The sequence below is a fragment of the Megascapheus bottae genome, chromosome 14 (genome assembly GCF_031878675.1).
Source record: "Megascapheus bottae isolate mThoBot1 chromosome 14, mThoBot2.hap1, whole genome shotgun sequence".
In the NCBI taxonomy this organism is placed as follows: Eukaryota; Metazoa; Chordata; class Mammalia; order Rodentia; family Geomyidae; genus Megascapheus; species Megascapheus bottae.
Genome location: NC_143522.1, coordinates 5404844 through 5421425, shown reverse-complemented (window position 1 = coordinate 5421425; position 16582 = coordinate 5404844). Strand labels below are relative to the sequence as shown.

The 16582-nt window shown below is 42.1% G+C and overlaps 1 protein-coding gene across 2 annotated transcripts in view; it reads right to left on the bottom strand.

Moving 5' to 3' along the window:
- Positions 1-16582, bottom strand: part of Fntb (farnesyltransferase, CAAX box, subunit beta) — a 69023-nt gene that overhangs the window by 39600 nt on the left and 12841 nt on the right. For both annotated transcript variants that reach the window (XM_090344293.1, XM_090344292.1), the window contains exons 3-4: positions 8232-8304; positions 4691-4782 (exon numbers count right to left, since the gene is read on the bottom strand). In XM_090344293.1, the coding sequence (XP_090200419.1) occupies positions 4691-4782; positions 8232-8304 (165 nt within the window). The remainder of the gene's footprint in view (positions 1-4690; positions 4783-8231; positions 8305-16582) is intronic.

The window sequence follows — 16582 nt, the reverse complement described above, 5'->3', positions numbered from 1 at the left end:
ACAACAAAAAACTCCAGCACTAGAAGAGGTTACCTCAGATTCAATGCCTAAACAGATTATAAAGATAATGAAGTTTTGGAAAAGCAGTCAATCTTTGGAATAGAAGCAAATGTAAGACATATGAGTAGCATAAGGCTTCTTCTAGTACCAATTCTTCTAAATGTTAGACTATAAAGCATCTTCATTCAACATAGCTGAGAGAGGCGATATTCTCCCTAGGTAGAGCCCAGCAATAAAGCTGAAGCTATTCACTAAGCTTCCACTAAACACCAACAATCCTCTCGATGTCTGCTGTTGGGAAAGTGTGGCCAAGTCTCAGCAGGTTACTTTACCTTTGGCTCTATTGATGTTTGGGATGGACAGTTCCCTTTCAGAGATTGTGGTGCAATCAACAACATCCTTGATCTGTACCCACTAGATGCCATCACAAGTTGGCCACCAAAGCACACTGTCTAGATATGGTGTCCTCATTGAATGGCAAGAAAACATATCAATTATATTTTCATTTGAAAATTAGAGGAAAAACAGCAGAAAACAGTGGCTCAGGCCTATACTCTGGTAACCTGGGAAGCAGAGACCAGATAGGCTCAAGGCCAGCCCAGCATACAAGTTTGGGAGACTCTATCTCAACCAATAGCTAGGTGTGGTGTTAGACGTCTGTCATTCCAAGTAACAAGGGAAGTACCATGGTTGGGTACAGTGGTGCACACCTGTATCCCTGCACAAATAGGAGGAGCCTGGTCCATGCTGATCTAAGCATAAAGACCCCATCTGGAAAATGAGCAACACAATACAAGGGCTGGCAGAGTGGCTTGGATGGTAGAGTACCTGTCTTGCAAATATGAGGCACTAAGTTCGATCCACAGTACTACCAAAATATATGTATATAAAGAAAAAATATTAAGGGCATACCAATAGTCTTTTCTTTCTTTAATGATTAGCCTATAGAAACAAAAATAAACAAGGCAATAGGGAATTTTGAATCTATCTTTGGAAAAGCTTTATAAGCTGAAAAGTACTAAAATTATATTTAAGGTAACAATTTTTAGCTTTTATAATAAGCTAGAAACTCACTTCAGTAGTGTAAATTTCTCCCTGTGGCTTTTATTTTGCTGTTTATTTCAGTAAACTTGCTTTTAATAGAAAGGAATGGGAATCTCATTAAAACATTTCCTTCAATGCTAAAATCATTAAACAAAGCAAACATCTAGTTCCAAACTACAAACTTACTTTATGTAAACACACATATAAATTTGCATGTGTAATCTATTAGAAGGCAAGATAAATTCCCACCTGTGAATATACTATTCTTGAAGCATCTGATTTGGGTAGTAATAAAAGCCTAGCCCTGCTAATTTGGCTCAGCAGTCACAGTAGTTGACAAAAGTGATTTTGTCCACTAGAGGGAACCCAGCTCTGTCATACTGTTCATAAACAAAGAGAGGCAGAGGAGAGAACAAAATAGGAAAGTGTAAGAAACCTTCGTATCTGTGTCCATTTGTGTGTGTGTGCACATGTCAGATAGGGTAGGGAAGAGGGCAGGAATATAATAAAACTCTCTGGCTAAGTGCCTTACTTCTAGGTCACCTTAATACTTACACGAGGGAAAAACACTGATAGCACTGCAAAGCGTTTGTTTTTCTTGTACAAAATAAATAAAAGGGAATGTCATATTTTAGGTAGTATCTTAAAAAGAACTATTTTTTAAATAAAATCCCTAAGATTGTTCTGAACCTTTCAAAAATACTTTATTTTCTTAGTAGTCAGATCTACAAGCCTATGTTCATAACGTATTACTGGTACCTAAAATTAATTGCTCAGCCTAAAACAAAAAACATGCTAACTAAAAAACAGTAAAGGTTCATTAGAGAAACATTAGAAAATGCAAAAAGCTTCAAAACATTTTGAATCAGTTTAACCTCTATTCAGAATTGCAATGCTGGGTATATTACATCCATCTGGGTTTTTTTTGCCAGTCCTGGGGCTTGAACTCAGGGCCTGAGTACTCTACCACTTGAGTCACAGCACCACTTCTGACTTATCTACATATGTGGTACTGAGGAATGGAACCCAGGTCTTCATGCATGCTAGGCAAGCACTCTACTACTAGGCTGAACACTCAGCCCCCATCCATCTTTTGTGTGTGTGGGAAAGTATGGAGGAGGTGAGGCGGGGCGGTGTCATGAGGCTTGAACTCTGGGCCTACTGCTGTCCCTGAGCACTTCAGCTCAAGGCTACTGCCCTACCCTTGAGCTATGGCCCCACTTCCTGTTTTCTAGTTTTCTAGAGGTTAATTGGAGATAAGAGTCTCAATGTTTGGCTGGGCACCGTAGCTCACACCTGTAATCCTAGCTACTCAAGAGGCTGAGATATGAGGATCAAGGTTCAAAGCTAGCGGGGCACAAAAGGATCTGAGACTCTGATCTCCAATTAACCTCTAGAAAAGGGGAAGTGGGGCTTGGTTCCAGGGTAGGGCAGTAGCCTTGAGCTGAAGAGCTCGGGGACAGCGCCCAAGCCCCATGACCCCCCCCACAAAAAAAAAGAAAAAAGACTCATGGTCTGTAGTGCCCAGGCAGGCTTTGAACTGTGATCCTCAGATCTCAGCCTCCTGAGTAGCTAGGATTACAGGCATGAGCCAATGAGCCACTGTGCCCAGCCCATCTTTTTTTTTTTTAATGTATATAACTATTCACTTTTCACCTAGAAAGTTAGTTTCATTTCATATTTCTTTGTAAGAGTATAAACATTCTTACATGCAAAAAATACATTTGTGTATACAGAAAATTTTAATGACTATGTAACATCTCACTGCATGTATTGTACTATAACTTACTTGAACATTCAACAAGTTTTAGAGCATGCCTCCATTTCAATATTTAGGTTGTTTCTCTTTGTTCATGGAGATAAGCTCTTTAAAGGATCCCTCTTCCAATCAGATGTTGCTACAGATGTGGCCCTGATCCTGCCTGCCTTAAGCAAACTTCACAACAAAGCTCAAGGTCCACACTATGCTTTCAAACCATTGCAGGAACCTTCAGGACAGACTGGCTTCTGCCCTCCTCTTGGGTGTCTATCCTTTCCAGCACTATCACAGAATCCTCCCAATAGTTCTTGCTTGTCTGCACTGTTTATCTTTCCCATTCTCACATACATCCTGATTGTGTAGGTGTGTGTATGGGGAGGGGGACTTCCCAAACAACCCCAGCCTTCAACTGATATTTCAAAAACACATGGGCCTTTATTCTGACAAAAATTTAAAAAAAACATCCTGTTACTGCAGAAACTGTCCACCTCCACTTCCAGTGCTGGAAGGGAGCAAGCTTGCTACAGCATCCTGATGATTAAAAAAAAAAAAAAGATGCATATTTTCCCTCTGACTCAGAAAGCATGGTACCCACCACAAGGGTTAATGGCCTAATTCTTTATTATCTTCCCCATCAAAGTCATCACAAGACACCCGGCCCAAGAATGCAAGAATGAGAAGTTATTGTTGAAAGAGAATGAATGAGACAATGTGAGTTCTGTTCTTTCTACAGGACAATGTGACTAAGGCAGGGGCCCTGTCGCCCAGGAGGGCTCCAGTAAGCCTCCATGGCCAGGGCTGCTGCTTTGTGCTGAGGAAAACTGATCCTAACTCAGGCAGCTCTCCACCAAGGTCCTTCACCGTCAGGAGTATCAGAACGCAGAATTCAAGCTTGCTGTCAGTGGACTTCTTAGATCCAATTTCTGGCTCTCCTTTCCCATCCTGATATCCCAAAGATGCAAGACATGATCAGTTTTTTCTTCTTTAAGATATAAATTGTGAAGCTGGATGCCAGTAGCCTACTCCTGTATTCCTCAAGATCTGAGCATCTCAGTTCAAAGTCAGCCTGAGCAGAAAAGTCCATGAGACGCTTCTTTCCAATTAACAAGTAAATGCCAGAAGTGGAGATGTGCTCAAATGGGAGAGCACTAACCTTGAGTGAAAAAGCTAAGGGACAGCACGGCACCTAGGTCTTGAGTTCAAACCCAAGTACTGGCACACATGCACATGCATGCACATGTGCATACACATACATACACACATACACATATACACATACACACACACACACATACACACACACACACTATAAATTGTGACGGTGCTCATTGCATGAGCAGCTTGGGAGGAATCTAAGCTGCTAAGATCTCTAGTTACCAATCAGAAAAAGAAATCCTTGAATGATAGCATGCAGTAACCATCCAGTCCTGTCAAGAGCTATCCTGTTCCTCAGGTACTACACTTCTTTGGAGATGTTTATGAAAGTCAGAGGCATTCTTGTTCATTGAGCTGGCACACACTTTCCCACAACAGCTATGCAAACACATTTTGTACTTTCTGGCAAAATCATGTCTTGCAGAGTTGATGATAAAGACTCTTCTCAAAGATCAGAGGCAAGAGCCAAAAGAAAAGGCCACAGAAGAAACCAGAATCCTTCTTAGGGGAATTCAAAATCTTTTTCTACCCACTAGCTTACAACAGGCTTCTGGAGGAGTTTCAGGAAGTTGTTGGAGGTCAAGAGAAGGGCAAGGGTTTCTTGGTAGCACTGGGGTTTTTTGTTTGGTTTGTATTTTCCATTCACAACAAATACAAAGAACAAAACAAATAGAACCCTAAACTCAAGATGTAAATTCAGAGCAAACCCCAATTCCCCGAAGTCAGACTCACTCTGTAGCAACTATTTGGGGGATAGGTTCATCTAGGAGTTCCAAGCTGTGCAGGATCCAGTAGCAGAGCCATGGGCGGCTGGCATCCAGACACTGTGAGAGAGACAGGGAGAAGACACACTCTATTCAATCATTCTAAGACACTGCTGACAAGGCTACATCTGTCTTACTCAGCACAGAAAGAGGAGGAGGGTACTCTGGCCTGAACAAGAACCAGTGAATGAAGGATGCTTTGCTTTATAGCCTTAGTCAGAGCTAAAATAACCCTTTGTGAGAAAAGGACGATAGCATTAAACATTTTTTAATTAAAACTTAAACCCAATGGGTCCCTCCGTAGCAGGTACTGAAAGAAGGCAAAAAGGGGACCTGTTACATACCAGGAAGTTAAGGGTTACCTGTTTTCCCAATATAGACCTGAAGAGACACATATACTCAGAAGTCATGCAGACTGGGGATGTGGTTCAAATGGCAGAGTACTGCATAGCAAGTACAACACTCTGAGTCAAATATTTGGTATGTATCTACTTGTGTTAAGCACTGAAAAGATACTGGGGTATGATAATTAATGAAATTGGTTCCAAAATTCTTGTTGTTGTGGTAGATTCTCACAGCCTGCAGGCGGGCTGGTCTAGAACTCACTCTGTAGCCCAGGCTGACTTCTTTTTTTTTTTTTTTTATAATTTTTTATTGTAATTAATAAAAGGGTTACATGATATTTGCCAGATAGAAGATGCATTAATTCACATACATTGATACCCTTTCACATGTCTTGGTACCCATTACCCTCCCCCCCACCCACCACCCACCACCCACCACCCACCACCTGTCTTGGTTTTCCCCCTTTCCCTATCAAATTTCAAATAACCAAATACAAATAAATTCAATATATCAGATAACAAAGTGAGATACTGTAACAATATGAGATACCCAAGAGACAGCAAAGGAGATGAAAGATAACATAGTACATTAAGGACAACAATCATTCATTATATGGCTTTTGTTTCAGTATCCTGGAGGTCCTTTCAATTAGCTTCATACTATATGGCCTTATGTATCAAGGTTTGCTCTATTGCAGATCACTGCTAGTAGAGCCCAAGGTTTCTACTGATTATGACAAATGAGGGAAACCATTGAGCCTAAGTTCCTTTGAATCTGGCTTACTTCACTTAATATGATTTTTTCTAAGTCTTTCCATTTCCTAACAAATGGGTCGATGTCATTTTTTCTGACAGCAGCATAGAATTCCATTGTGTACAAATACCAAAACTTGTTGATCCACTCATCAACTGAGGGACATCTAGGTTGGTTCCATATCTTTGCTATGGTGAATAATGCTGCAATGAACATTGTTGTGCTAGTGGACTTAGTATGCTCTAGATTTTGGATGGCTGGGTAAATGCCAAGTAGTGGAATTGCTGGGTCATAGGGGAGTTCTATGTTTAGCCTTTTGAGGCACTGCCAGGCTGACTTCTAACTCATGATCCTCCTGAGCTCTGAATTTATGGGCATGTACTACTACGTCTGGTTTGTTTAGATTCTTGAGATATTGGGATATGGAATATATTTATAGTTAATTACATGAAGAGGGAATTAAAAAGCCACATAAGTACAAGAAATTTCCTATCTACTTGGAACATAACACCTGTGTACATACTCCTGAACAAATGCTGCCCTGGACAGCAACACCCTTGAGGAGTTATGGCCATGGTTCAAAAAGGAGAGTTGACCTAGCATTTGTAAGACTCTAGGTTCAATATCATGTGTGTGTGTGTGTGTGTGTGTGTGTGTGTGTGTGTGTGTGTGTGTGTAGAGAAAGAGACAGAGAGAAAGGAAAAGAAAACAAATAAGTTGACACATTCTTTGTCTCAGAAGACATAAGAGGCATCCAAAGGTGACATGTGATCCTAATGCAATCGTACATGGCTACTAATCATTTAAGTCAAGATGGGGCAGGTAGGAGTAGCGTCCACTTTCCACCTCTATATGTTAAAGTATATAAATGAGGTCCAGGGAGTTGAGCTTTTTCCAGATTTATAAAAACAGTACATGTCAGAGCTAAGAAGCTAGCTTTCTTGAGTTTCAATTCAATGTGCTTTGCATTGGCACAAGCTACCTTCCTTAAAATGTGCTGATGGTCTGAGGTGTGGCTAACCCACTACTAGAGGTTATTCTGGTGGGTCACTGAAGACACTGCTAAGTATTTGGACTAAATTTGAATCCCAGCTCTCCCTCTTGCTATGCCTTCAAAGACTGACATAGATCATGCAGCAGACAAAAAGGGAAGTGGTAGAGAGATAATACACACTGCATTATCATTATTAGGGTTGATGGGATCCTAACTACAGAAGAGTTCAGTCAGGATTAAAAAGCAGTAGCCCACAGCAGAATCTAGCATACAGATATGTTTTGTCCTTTAGTTTAACTAGAATTGGTTGCAATACCTAACCGACTCACAGAAGAATCTTATAGAAATCTGAATTTCTGCTTCATTTGGGAGGAAAATAAAAATTTAGCAACCTTGGGTCTGATATTCCCAGATGATGGCAACTTGGGGTGGGAGGTGAGGATTAAACACACGCAGGTCTTCCTTCACCTCAGGCCACATTCATCTCAATTCCTTTACTTTTACTACCTGATAAGGCCCCACAGCCTTTAGAGTTGAAAAATCCCTGCCACACATAGTCAAATACAGAAAACTCTCAATAAAACAGGTTAAAAGTGGAACTGCTCAGAGTAAAGTGGGGCAGGAGCCTGGAGCCCTCCTGTACACTGGCACTCAGCCCCACTCCCAAGTTGCCTTTCAGCCCAATTACAGTAGTACTAAGGCTCCTTTATGAACCCAACCCTAGGGATCTGAGAAATAAGCTTTAAGATACACTCAGCATTTGGATCCACAGGCTTGCAAGTAGTACTCTTGAGGATTCACATAATTGTTCTCTGGTCGAACACAAACTAGATCAGCTTATAGAAAAAGGGTTGACTTTGTCCTCTAAGGAATGACTAGGTCCCTGATTAGGCTAGGTGTCAAGGGAGTTAGGAAAAAACATGGGAACCTCCTGTGAGCTGTAAATGTGGAAATGTACAATCCCATGTAGGGTACTCTACTGGCTGGGGAGGCGGGGGGAGGTCAACAAGACAGTAAGAGACTTGGTTCTGTTCCTTTCAGAAGTGAGGTCCTAGATGTGGGACAATATGTGAATCTGTTAACAAGTCAGGACCTTTGGTGTTACTGTAACAAAAGGTGTTACAGTAGAAATGGAGAAGATAGCCAGAAGCTGCTAGCTCATGCCTATAATCCTAACTCCTCAGAAGGCTGAGATTTGAGGGTCATGGTTTGAAGCCAGCGCAGCCCAGGCACAAAAGTCTATGAGAATCTCATCTCCAATTATTCAGCAAAAAGCCAAAAGTGGAATGATTCAAGTGGTAGAGCCTTAGCCTTGAGTGTGAGGCCCTAAATTCAAGCCCAATACCAGCCTATGCACACACAAGAAGAAAGATGTGGCCAAGAATCTGACATGAAGAGTTTCTGAGCCACTGTTTACCTCATAGGCATCTGTCAGTTGTCGAAGGCCTCTTTTCAGATAATGGAAATGCTTCTCTCTCTGCAAAATAAGCCTGGAAAGACAAAGAGCCTGTAAGTCTACTCTAGTGGTGCTTGTTTACACACACACACACACACACACACACACACACACACACACACACACACTTACACATTCAGGGCCTTCAAGACATACCTTGCAATCACTAAATGGATACCTAGCAACTGACTCTAATACATTGGAAGTACCTGATGCTTCACTGGCCCATGCTCTTAGTTCGATAATCTCTTAAAAGAGGTGACTCTGGGCTAGTAGAAAAGCTGCATGTGGCTAGATAGTGATAATCCAGTCAGATGGTTCCTCCAGGATCTCAGGACTGGTTATTTGTGACAATCCATCCTGGGAACAATTCATTTTGGAGCCACACTGCTTCCCTAACTTTGCTAGCCACTGTCATTTAATCATTTCTTCTGGGGTCACTTCTTTGAGGGCCATATTGTCCCCCGTCTGCCCTCTGGTTATCCAGCTATTATCCTGCCCTGAAATTCCACCTCCCACGTGCTGGCCAGAGGATGCTGTTTGTACTCCACAGTCAGTCATATCCTTGGTGCTGAGGTCAGCAACAGTGGCTTTAAAATGGAATGTGCCGCCCATGGCCACCTGCACAGGCAGAGACAGAGGCGGCACTTCTTGCTGGGTGCTTCAAAAGGGGCCTGTGTGATTTTGGAAGGAATAAAGAGGAAAAAAATGTCAAGGCAGCCACTGTGCCTGCTGACTACAGCAATAGCAAAGAAGAGAACCAGTCCTCTTTCTAGGTAATCAATTCAACAACTGTTTTTAGAACTTCCACTGTAACTATGGTGGTAAGACCGTTAATGAAGTCGCTACTTCAATAAGCCTTTTCCAATTCAGTCATAGAAATGAGGTAAGTATACATCTCAAAGAAAAGAATAGTAAACTGGCCAAGTACTGCTAGGTATCAGTGGCTCATCCTAGCTACTTGGGAGGTTAAGGCTGGAAGGACTGAGGTCAGCCCATGCATAAAGGCTCTAACCTCAATAGAAAGAAGCTCATTTTCTTAAAAGAAATGAATTTTGAAAGTAGGAACCAAGGTAGGGAGGGGGAAGGAAGGATGGATGGAAGAATTAAAAGAAGGGAGAGGAGAGAGGGAAAGGAGGAAGAGAAAAGGGGAGGGAAGGAAAGGGGTAAAGGGGAAGGGAAGGAAGAAAAGGGAAAAAGTATATTCATGTGAGGACTACTAGAATCACATGCACATGGTTTGGGTTTTTTTTGTTTTGTTCTGTTTTGTTTTTGCCAGTCCTGGGCTTGAGCTCAGGGCCTAAGCACTGTCCTTGGACTTTCTCAAGGCTAGAGCTCTACCCCTTGAGCCTCAGCACCACTTCTGGCTTTTTTCTATGTATGTGGTACAGAGGAATTGAACCCGGGTCTTCATGCATGCTAGGCAAGCACTCTCTACCACTAGGCCAAACTCCCGGCCCAATTCATGGATTTTTTGCATGCAGAAGACGGGAAGCCACAGAAGCAGAGAGAACAGACCATAAGACATGAGCACAGAACTGTGGGAAGACACTTCTTGAAGGCTTTGAGAAGGAAAAAGGAGCCAATGAAGGTAGGAAGAGAACAAGAGCATGGGAAGGACAAGTATAATGCCATGTCACACTCAGATAAAGGAGAGACTCTTGTTAAGTATTTAGTAGATGCTGCAGCAAGGCCAAAGAAAAAGACAACAGAGTGGCTAGCCACTTTGACAGGTCTTGGGCTCTTTCTGCTCTTTTTCTTTTCTTACACTAGATAACATTAGTTTCCTTGGACTGGGAGAAATGGAGGAGCATGGGGTACTGGCTGAAGGGTACAAGATTACTTTTGGGGGTGATAAATCCTAAAATTAATAAGGGAAACAATCTGTGAATATGCAAATGTGACAAACTGTATACTTTAGCTGGGTAAATTATATGATATACAAATTATGTTGAAGATGTCATTTTTAAAAATACAAAGCCAGCTCTGGTAGTGTATGCCTTTAGTAACAGCACTAGGTATCTAGATCCTGAGGCAGGCAGGCAGGGAGAGAGAAAGAAAAGGAAGGAGGAAGGGGAAAAGGAGGAAGAAGGGCGGGAGGGAGGGAGGGAGGGAGGGAGGGAGGGAGAGAGGAAGGAAGGAAGGAAGGAAGGAAGGAAGGAAGGAAGGAAGGAAGGAAGGAAATGCAGAATCTCAGGTTTTTTAGGAAGCAGAAGATGTGAGGTCCTACATCCTTAGAGATGGTGGGAGTATAGAGTCAGCCAAAGCTAAGACTCAAGTGGGAAGGAGCAAGAAGGCAGGAAACTCATCTGGGATAGGCTCCAATTTCTCAGGAATGAAGAGCCAAAATCTCAGGAGAACTGTGGTTTGGTCTTGATGGTGGAATGTATTTGAGAATCAACATATGAGACGAATAAAAGGATTATAAAGCAGTTAGTAAAGGCCTAGTGGAAGTCAAGGAGCAGAAACTGTCAGTGAAGCCAGTTAGGAGGTGCTGTTAAGTGACATCTTTCCTTGGTAAATTTTCTTTTTTAAGATAGCATCTCAATATGTAGTGTAGGCTGGCTCTCCCTCAGCTTCCCAAGTCTTGCTGGGACTCTATTAGAGCCACAATGGGAAGCTATGGGAAGAGCAGGTAAACTGAAAAGGGACAACATGAAAAGAGTTAAGTGAACTGCTAGAATAATTTACCACATGTTTATCACATGTCTGGCTGATCAGGTTGGAAGCCAAAGTCATAAAGGTCTAATGGACAAGAAAAAACTATGAAAGGTTATGAAACCATCAATGAGGGCAAGATAGCAAAGAATTTGGAGCCAGAATTCCTGATTCCTTTTCTCACAATATCTCTCAATTAATCCCTCTCTCCTCCTCTCCCCCTCCCCCTCCCTCCCCCCCCCCCCCCTCTCTCTCTCTCTCTCTCTCTCTCTCTCTCTCTCTCCCTCTCTCTTCATTTCCTTCCCTCTCTCTTTAGTGATACTGGGATTTGACCTGTCAGAGCAAAGCACTTGCTAGCAGGTGTTCTACCACTTGAATCTGCTCTAGGCCATACTAACTGCTCTTAATGAACTTGTTCATAGTTACAGCTAAAGGCTGGCTAGCTCTTTTCTACCTGAAAACTAATCTAAAGAATTGGACCATGCCAAATACATTCAGATGCTAAGACCCAGGGAATAAACACCAGAATATACCAAAAGAGAGCTGCCTTGTTTAGAATGTCAGGTAAGATAGGACTCTGTTCTTGGTAACAAAAATCTGGAGATCCTAAGTAAAATGCTGAGGAAAGGAAGCAGGAATCAGAGAAGGTCAGTCTCTGACTAACCACAGGGACTGTTTTCTCTACATCTTTGTCCCTTCAATTTAGAAGAATGATATTGCCTCCAAAGAGAAGTTGAAATTCAATCAGTCTTAGTGTTCTCAAGCAGCCCAGAGCAAAAGGCCCAGCCAGCCAGCCAGCCAGGCACAGGTGGATCACACCTGTAATCCTAGCTACTCAGGAGACTGAGATCTTTAGGATTAAAGTTCAAAGCTAGTCCAGGCAGAAAAGTCCATGAGACCCCCATCTCCAAATATCCAGCAAAAAGCTGGGCAACAGGCAAGACTCAAGTGGTCCAGCACTAGCCCCAAGTGAGTAGGAGCACAAGATCTAGAGTTCAGTCTTGGTATTGGCGCACACATACACACAAAAACAAATTAAGAAGTTGTCTTCTTAGCATGTTGCTTGAAAGAAGTTCTGTCGTCCTTAGGAAATCCAAAATTTCAGAGGCAAATGCTTTGCCTCAGGTGGGTAAGAGACTCCACTTTACTAAAATGACAAGAACAACTGAAGTCCCACCTGCTCAGGAACATCACCTCAGTCACATTTGGTTTTGCCCTGGTCTCTAGGAACAGAAGCTGAATCAGCCCAAAGATGAGCCTCTAACCTCAAACCTCACCACAGACAGTAGGTTCCTGGAGTCCTGCTAAGTTTCTTCAGCTGATCCATCTCAAGACAAATCTCAGCCAAAAACCAACGGAAAAGAAATTCCTTCCAGTAACCATTTCCATAATCTTCAATGGAAGAGGCACACCCCCAGTTTCTTTTGGTCAATTATTAACTATACTAAGAGTCTGAATATTATGGGTTGCATTATATATTGCCCCCAAATTCATGCTTACATCCTAATCTCCCATAAGCTGTTTAGAAAGAGGCACTTAGGTTAATGAGATATATGGATAGGGTCCTAATCCCAAAAGACCGGTGTCCCTATAAAAACAGGAAAAGATACCAGAGTGGTCAAAGTACAGAGAAAAGGCCATGCACAAACACAGCATGGAGGTAGCCATCTGCAATCCCTGATAACAGACCTCAGGAGAAACCAATTCTGCCAGCATCTTGATCTGGGACATTCCCAGCCTCCACTTACTTTGTGAGAAAGTAAGTTTCAGTGTTTCAGAAGACTCAGGCTATGATATTCGTTTGTCAGTCCAGGTTGACTAACACTTGTACCATTCTTTTGTCCTCAGTTCACCTCTACCCAGCCAATCTTTTCTGTGTAGAAAGTTAAAACTATAACTCTTCCCCTTTCTCTCTCAATAATACAGGCCCAAAGGCAATTAGGCAGAGCAGAAGAGGACAGACCTGCTGTTAGGCAAATACCTTAAGGCTACTGGAAATAACTTAGAAATAGTGTGTACTGGGTGACCTTGGAAATTGTACTTCATTCAGGCTGGGGTAAGTCCTGCTGACCATGGGTCCTTCTCCTTCCTTCAACCTCACCCCAAACCTCATTGCACCCCATCCTCATTACCCTCTTTGAGCTTGGATCTCTTCAGTCTCGGGGCTTTTGTACATGCTATTCTGTCTAGAATAATACCATTACCCCCTAATTTAGTTACCATACTTAGCCCACAGGTCTTAGATTAAATGTCACTTTCTCTGAGAGGTCATCCCTGACTGCCCAATGTAAGTTAGATCCTCCCTGAAATTCTCCCTTGGAATATCTTGCAAATATCAATTTTCTCCATAAGCATGATCCCAGTAGGGGCAGGACCCAACCTTGCACCAGTCTGTTTCCCAAGCCCAGCAGAGTGGCTAGCCCTTTGGAAACCCTCTACTTACTATTGCAGACTGAGTGAAAAAAGTGCAAAGACTTCAAGTGAACATAGCAGAGAGAAGTGTGTCCATCGCTCAATGGCATGTGGTTGGCTGTGACAGATGAAAGGACAAGAGATGTAGTCCATTGTTGGTTACTGGGAATTTCCACTAAAGGCTGGGCTTCTCTAGTCAAAAAGCAAGCAGCAGGCACATCAACATCATCAGATAGAAGGTGAATGTACTTGTAAGCATCTCGGAAAGAAACAACTAAAGGCTCCTTGGAATTTTAAAACTTCTAAATATCATTTGGATTTGGTAGAAGACAGTGGAGGCCATGCCCAGTCAGTGCAATGCTGTGAGAGCTTTAACTCAGGCACTCTGGCTTCACAGCCATTGCAACACAAACCTCCAGGGCTCTTTCAGGTCAGGACATTGCCAGTGTTTCTTATTTCTGAGAAGTACTAGGTCATTTTTGCCCTCAAGAAAACAATTTCAAAATGATATGTGAATGTTTGCACATGTGCCTGCACAAGCATGAGTATGGACACTCCTTTAGGTTTCTCATGGAAGCTAATGAAATAAATTAAAAAAGAGTAGCCTCTTAAGAGTGTGGAATAAGAATACAAGGTAGGAAAAATTAACTTTCATAGGAAAGCAGGATGCTGACAAACAAAACCATTAAAACTATAGTCAAGCAGAGTGCCAGTAGGTCACACCTGTAAATCCTAGCTTCTCAGAAGACAGAGCTGAGGATCATGGTTTGAAGCCTACCCAGGCAGGAATGTCTACAAGATTCTTATCTCCAGTTAAGAAAATAGAGCTGACGGGTATGGGGGTGTGGGGGGGAGGGTAATGGGTACCAAGACATGTGAAAGGGTATCAATGTATGTGAATTAATGCACCTTCTATCTGGCAAATATCATGTAACACTTTTACTAATTACAATAAAAAAAGAGTTCAAAAAAAAATAAAGAGGAACTACTTTAAAAAAAGAAAAGAAAATACAGCTGTAGTTCAAATGGCAATACCCTAGCTAGCCTTTAGCCACTGTGCCTCAGGGACAGTGCCCTAAGTTCAAGCCCCCAGGATCACCTAACAAAAACAAAAACTATGGTTAAAAAAAAAAAGTTTCTTGGACCCCAGTGCCACTGACTCACACTTATAATCCTAGCTTCTCAGGAGATGGAGATCTGAGGATTGTGGTTCAAACCCAGCACAATAAGCCAGCACAAAGCCACCATAAAAAGACCTTGAGACTCTTATCTCCAATTAACTACCAGAAAACTGGAAGAAGTGCTGTGGCTCAAAGTGGTAGGGCGCCAGCCTTGGGCTGAAGAGTTCAGGATAGTCCAGAGTTCAAGCCCCATAACTGACAAAAAAAAAAAGTTTCTTGGGGGCTAGGAGTATATCTCAGTGGTAAAACACTTCCCAAGTAAGGATAAGACCATAGGTTTGATCTCCAATGCAGGTAAAAAAAAAAAAAAAAAAAAAAACCAACAAACAAAAAAACCTTGGGAATGACTACCTCACTGACTGGATATAATCTCACAGCCATAAAGAAAAGAAAATCATGAAATCATTTCTGGGATCTTGGGAAGGGGACTCATTATAAAATACATCCACATTCATCTCCAGCCTTGATCTTTACTGAAATCTACTTGGGCTTTGGCTCTGGTAGGCTAAACAGGAAAATGTCTGTTGAAGCATCACTGAAGGTACCCTGGGCCTGTATGTAGTCAGAGTTCCTGGCAGTGTACAATTCTGTCAAATCTGATCAGCATCATGACCTTGGAAACATAATGAACACAGCTATCTAGCTTTACTGCTAAAGTCTAAAGACGCACTTTAGCTAACAATGAAGTTTTGCTCCTGCAAAATTTTTACTACTAAACTCTAAACTATTAAAATTATGTTAATAATTTTAAATTCTGATTTTCACATTGTTCTTATGCTGCAGTGCAGTGCTGGGGATCAAACCCACAGATAGCTCTCCCCTGAGCTACCTTTCCAGCCACCAGATTTATTCTGATATTCCAGATGTTTATTCTATGATGATGTTTGGCTTCAGCCTTATATTGCTATATATATATATATATATATACATATATATATATATATTAATCATAGGTCCCTGGTGTGGGAAAAGAGGCTATGTGTCCACAGAGGTCTGGACAGAAGACAGTGACTCAAAGCCCAAGCAGGTGAGTCATCTGGGGCCACAGTGCCCCTAAATCATGCCCCTTACCATCAACAAGACTCCACTGGGAAAACTGAGGAATACAGGCACAGGAAGCACCATGATGCCATTATATCCAAGACGGCTCATTCTCCCACACTATTGACATAAATGGCATCATTTGCTAACTCCAGCTGTGGCTCCTGACAAGAAAAATAGAATAATCATCTTGCCAAGGCCTGACCTTGGGATACTGTAATGTGAAGGTCTGGTCTAGAAGTCTGGGGAAGATTCCTCATTGGCTGGTATTTTCCTCCTTGCCTTCCCAGTGAAGAAACATGAAGTTAACCTTCCTACTGATCTTTTCTGATAAGCTCTTTCCTGTTTTTTTTGGTAAGTACTTTTACTTGTTTGTTTTTCAGTGAATAATTGGAAGGGGGTGAGGGATAATCAAGGGAATGGTAGAAAAACAGAATCATAGAGAAAAAAAAAAGACACAAAGGTAGCAAGTTTGGAGCCATGCATAATATTCAAGTACAGAGAAGCACCCAGAGACTCAGTCATTAAAGGCTCAAGAAGTCAGGAGTGGGGCCAGGAGTGGGGCCTAGTGGTAGAGGGCTTGCCTAGCATGAAATAATCCCTGGTTTTGATTCCTTGGTATCACATACACAGAAAAAGCCAGAGGTGGTGCTGTGGCTCAAGTGGTAGAGTGCTAGCCTTAAGAAAGCTCAAGGACAGTGAGGAGAGGGAGGAGAGGGAGGAGGAGAAGCAGCAGGAGGAGGAGAAGTCACAAGTGGGTGAAGGGGACAAGGCTAGACTCAAGACCCTTCAGCATCCTAACCAGATTTATCACCATGCTATATCTGGAGATTACCATAAAAGAAGCACTCTAAGATACAATGATGACCTCACAGGGTTTTGGACTATGGATTAATTCTGATGGCTGGAAACTACATTGGATGGTTCTGGAAAAGCAATTTGTGACAGGAAGAGAAATGGAAGAAACGTACTAATAAAGGAATGAAGTAGCCTTATGAAATTCTAGTGTAAAACTTTCCA